The 5,254-nt window shown below is 53.6% G+C and overlaps 2 protein-coding genes across 2 annotated transcripts; both read left to right on the top strand.

Moving 5' to 3' along the window:
- Nucleotides 1-1,824, top strand: CLAFUR5_00530 (uncharacterized protein; the record flags this gene model as incomplete). The annotated part of the gene is made up of 4 exons (XM_047899678.1): nt 1-184; nt 391-1,125; nt 1,179-1,415; nt 1,466-1,824. The coding sequence occupies 4 exons, from the start codon at nt 1-3 to the stop codon at nt 1,822-1,824; spliced, it is 1,515 nt and encodes a 504-aa protein (XP_047755784.1).
- Nucleotides 1,825-2,858: 1,034 nt separating this feature from the next.
- On the top strand, nt 2,859-5,005 carry CLAFUR5_00529 (uncharacterized protein; the record flags this gene model as incomplete). Its single annotated transcript, XM_047899677.1, has 2 exons — nt 2,859-3,191; nt 3,248-5,005. 2 exons carry the CDS (start codon nt 2,859-2,861, stop codon nt 5,003-5,005), a joined length of 2,091 nt encoding a protein of 696 aa, XP_047756921.1.
- Between the last annotated feature and the right edge of the window lie 249 nt (nt 5,006-5,254).

Genomic DNA, 5,254 nt, shown 5'->3' with positions numbered 1-5,254 from the left:
ATGGCGTCCCCTTCTGCTGCTCAACAGCAACAGCAACAGCAGCAGCAGCACGGCCAAGGACTCCCATCCATCAGCAGCCTCACCAATGGCCTGCCTCCATCAGCGCCCATCTCGCCCGACCAGCAATCTCCTCCAGACTCGACGCGGGACTCGGGAACTTGGCCTCAACCGCACAACAGCAAGCGTAAGTCATCGCCACCACGTTGCATTCCATTCCTACCTCAAGCTGCTCGAGACAAACCCGCGTTTCAAGGTGACCTGAATGTGGATTGTTTTCCTCGAGCACTGGAGCATTGTGTTGTGCCGACGGGCCTGGCAAAACATTCATTTTCCGGCCCTGGTCGAGCGTTTCTGATGCATGTCTGCCGATGCTAACCATGCCTTCCGCAGACAATTCTGCCAACAGCCAAGGACTCCAAGTACACACCCTACTGAACCCGGATGAATCCCCGTCACGACAGTCTGTGCCTAACACACCACTTTCAGCCAGAGTGCCGAACTCCGCCCAGTCTGTCGGCTCTGCTTTGCCTTCAATCAATCAAGGCTTCCACGATGGAAGGCCAGACAGCTATAACCGCGACAGTCTGGGAAGCGAACTTAACCGAAACAGTTATAATCGCGACAGCCTTGGACGGGAACTTAACCGAGACAGCTACAATCGCGACAGCACACACCTGGACTCGCGTCGCAGCAGCGTCGACAGCCGGATGCATCAAACATTCAACAACCTGTATATCAACCAACCGCAGTCACCGTACGAAAGTGCAAACACGTCACAAGTATCTCTAGCTGCCAGCTTACGCCGACCCAATGGACAAACACCAATCTCGCCGCTGTCTGGACGTTCGAATCCACGGCACATGGCACCACGAATTGCACCTCCAATCATGCCTGTAGGACGTGGCCCAGGTTTACCCGATCCTACAGCAGCAAAGCCTACACAAGGTTTCGCATGGGCTTTTCCCGACAGTGCAATCCCAGAGGAGAGGCGAGGCTCAGACAGTGGTGAATCCAGCGTAGGTGGAGTATCGAGACAGAACAGTTTCGCGGCATCGTCCGTACGGAGCAGCATCTTCTCGACAGACTCGCAAATGCCCGGTGGGCAGAGGCGATTTGGCGATGATGGTATGTGGTAGTATCATCTGGAGGATGCGCACACGAAGCTAATCGTTCAGCAGAAGCTGGCACAACACATCATCATTCTATGCAACATCGAACTATCCAGAGCCTACAGAACCAGGAAATGACACCTCAGGGCGTCGGCAACTACAGTCGAACTCCCGAGCTACGTGTCAGTCACAAACTTGCCGAACGGAAGCGCAGAAGTGAAATGAAAGATCTTTTCGAGGATCTGAACAAGGCTGTCCCTTCGAACGGCGGCACCAAGGCGAGCAAATGGGAAATTCTTACCAAAGGTAGGGTTCATCCCAGCTGCAAAGTTGATCTCTGACTAACATCCTTGAAGCAATCGAGTACATACGTCAGACACAGCATCAAGAGCGACAACTCCACCAGGAGGTACAGCGACTACAAAGGGACTCTGAGTATGGCCGTGAAGCGCATAAGGAGAACGAGATGCTCAAGACGGAGGTCCAAGTCATGCACCAACATCTTCGCCGTCTTGACCCGAACGCTCCTCACGTCTATGGTCACTTCACGTCTCAGCTCAGTCAGCAGCAGACGCAATCGCAGGCCAACGGCAACTCTGGGATCTCGCTGCCACCTCTTAACCCGGCCCAGCCCGCTGGCCAAGCTGCTGGATTCAGCAGCGTTCCTGCAGCCGCGCCTATGCAAGGCGTCGAGTACGGCGGATACGGAAGGTAGCAACATCCGAGCTTCACGCGAATCTAGCGTGGCAGCGCACTGCTACGGCCTGGACGCGACATGGGTGAGACCGAACAGTAATAGCTGGCGATGATCCGCCTCACTGTACCCAAGAACGGGATCTTGCTCTCGAACACATCACCAGCACGGCGTCTTTGAGGCTGAGCGTTACACCGTTTTCGCGAGCGATGCTGGCCGCCTGTGAGAGTCATGGCGGCCACGGCGTTGTATGGCTCGCGAATTTTGCTCATACGCGAGCGAGCATGGGTTTTAGGGGAATTTGGGGACCGACAGAACAGCTGTATTACTGTCAAAATGGTTCTAGGTGGCTCGGATCTTGGCGCTCAATGTAATACGCATCATATTCGAAGAGACGGAAAGATGGAAGAAGATGGCTGTCACATACACATGTATCTTAGCAGGAATGCACGGGCATGAGCGGCACGAGTTGTGCATGGCTCTCAATGGAAGTCGGGTTTGGTTTGCATGAGGGATTCTATATATTACTAGAGTGGCTATGTCCAGCTCACTTAGAGATGCGTGTTAGGCTCACGCCTTTGTTAGCAGCAGTCTTAGGGAGTATTGATAGCGACAAGTGAAGTGGGACTTTCCTTGACTTGCATTCTCCAGATTTGCTCTTACAGTATTCAGAAAGTCTTTGAATGCCTGTAAACACATGTTTCGATACTTCCGTGAAATCCTGGACCCTGGAAAGTAAATATGTAAGACATCAGCGGCTACATTGACGAATATGTTCATGCAGAAAACATACCTCGGAGCGGTGTCTTCGCATGTTTTAACACACCACGGCAGTCGCTTGGGACTAAGAACCTCTGTTTGACCCTATGGATCGAAGGCACTTTCCATGAGCGCGACAATCGCAAGTTACACCACCAGGGTGAATGCTTACTTGGAGGTGTTGGTTGCGCTCACGGACCTGACCCTACTTGTTACTGTCGCACAGATCGACACTGCCACATTGTAACGAGAAGGAAAATTAGCGTGACCCTCCCAACGATTAGCTATCCCAAGCCATGACTTCGCGAGACAGCGGCTCGGACGACGGGCTGACGAGGACGTCTGGCGAAGTACGGCAACATGATCGAGAGACAATCACAGCGGAAGAGGCAGAGCGATTGTTGACTCCGAGCGAGAAACAGAGAGACCAACATCATCAAGAGCGCGACGGCGACTCGGACAAACGACGCAAACGGAGAAAGAGCGGATGGCTAGGCGAGCGAGATGGAGAGACTGCGGTGCTATACAAGGTCGAGAGAGGAGGTGGTCGCTCATCAAGTGCTGAGAGCAGTGCCAACTCGAGCGAAGTCGACATACAGCACTTAGCTAAGACCGACGCAAAGCGCAAGGTGTGTAGGATAGCACAAATGTACCGTCGTTCGTCAGCTGCTGATAGCATTCGCAGTCCAAAGCGTCATGGTATGGGAAACTTGCTGCCATTCATATTGTGATTATCGTTGCCTTTTTCGCTTTGCTTTTTGGTGCATACAAAGCATCACATGCCGGCAGAGCCTCAAAAGGCAAAACGGACGCCATGGCTCAAGTCTTGTCGAATGGGACACATCAATTCGCACCTACGACAATTCTGATCTCCCTAGACGGCTTCAGAGCAGACTTCCTGCATCGCAGTTTGACGCCGACTCTGTCTGGGTTCGTAAGAGAGGGCGTTTCTCCCAAGCACATGCTCCCTTCGTTCCCATCTTTGACCTTCCCGAACCACTTCACTCTAGTGACTGGCCAGTACCCAGAAGCGCACGGCATCGTTGGTAACTCGTTCTGGGATCCGAACATGGCCAAGGAGTTCAATTACACAGACCCCGAGAAGAGCATGAAGCCGGAGTACTGGAATGCCGAGCCACTCTGGTCAACAGTGGAATCGCAAGATCTCAAGTCTGCTATCCACATGTGGCCTGGGTCGGAGGCACATATCCTTCCGGAGCCAACTTATGTCGATAATTTCAATGCTGATGAGCCCTTGGACAATAAAGTCAGGCGCATCCTCGGTTGGCTGGATTTGCCAGGTCCGAATGATGTCGGCGCCTCGTTAGAACAGCCTCGGCCGCAATTGATCGCAGCATACGTTCCAGACGTAGATGCTGATGGGCATATGTACGGCCCCAACTCAACGTACATCAGGTCGACTATTGCTGAGGTGGACGGTATGCTTGGGTCGCTTTTCCAAGGCATCACCGAACGCAATTTGACCGACGTGGTCAACGTGGTCATCGTGTCAGATCATGGGATGGCGACGACATCCAGCCACAGACTCATCCAGCTGGAAGATCTCATCGACCCAGAGCTGATCGAGCACACTGACGGCTGGCCGCTGTATGGCTTGAGGCCAAAGGACCAGTCAGAAGAGCAGCTCAACAAGCTCTACAAAGAACTAGTCGAAAAGCAAATGCTACCTCAGTACAGAGGCAACTTCGAAGTTTACCTCCGAGATTACAACATGCCAGCGCGATACCACTTCAGCAACAACGACCGCATCGCACCGCTATGGATCGTGCCCAAGACTGGCTGGGCAATCGTCACCAAAACCGAGTTCAACATCGAGGAAGCGCTCGCGCGAGACGAAGTCTACCATCCTCGAGGCCTTCACGGCTACGACTTCGAAGACCCCCTAATGCGAGCCATCTTTGTCGCAAGAGGACCAGCCTTTCCCCACCCCCAAGGCAGCGAAGTCGAGCCTTTCCAGAATGTCGAAGTGTACAACATCGTATGCGACTCGCTGGGCATAGAGCCAAACCCCAACAATGGCACACTTCGTCTCCCCTTCATAACCGTCGGGCTGCACGACCTGACCGCTGTGCCTGACATCCCAGACGATTCCTTCGAAATCGACCTAGACGCAGCGATCCTACCTCCAAACCTCCCAGGCCTGGACAAAGTGCCTGAAGCGCCTAACAGACCGACGACGCCTAGCCGACCTTCTGATGAAGAGGCTTCGACTCCACCGACGCAGCCGGATAATGCTTTTAACCCTGAGCCGAGTGTTGAGAGACCGGTGGTGCAGGATGGGAAGGATGGTGAGGAGGCGAAGAAGCAGTCTTGGCTGGATTGGATTAATGCTGAGCTGGATGGTGTGAAGGTGTGGGCGGGGAGTCTTTTTGGGTCTGGGAAGGGGGGTGAGGAGGGGGAGGGGGAGGATGGTGCGAGATGAAGTTGGCTGATTCGACCAATGCTAACATAATTGACGAGACGGGTCGATTGGATTAGACGACATTCGCCACATGGACATGCACCTATGCACGACCTCAGAACGATACCTACGGCAGCGGCTAGGGACGCCACGCACTAGGCAGACTCCACTCGAAGGTCGTGCTTATAAGGAGGACAAACCCACTTCCCCTGAGCTCCGGGCCGAGGAGGATCCGTATTACAGTATCTCTTATAGTAAACAATCTTTCCG

This window comes from Fulvia fulva, chromosome 1 (genome assembly GCF_020509005.1).
Source record: "Fulvia fulva chromosome 1, complete sequence".
Classification (NCBI taxonomy): domain Eukaryota; kingdom Fungi; phylum Ascomycota; class Dothideomycetes; order Mycosphaerellales; family Mycosphaerellaceae; genus Fulvia; species Fulvia fulva.
The sequence above is the reverse complement of the archived record's forward strand: the minus strand, read 5'-3'. Positions and strand labels throughout refer to the sequence as shown.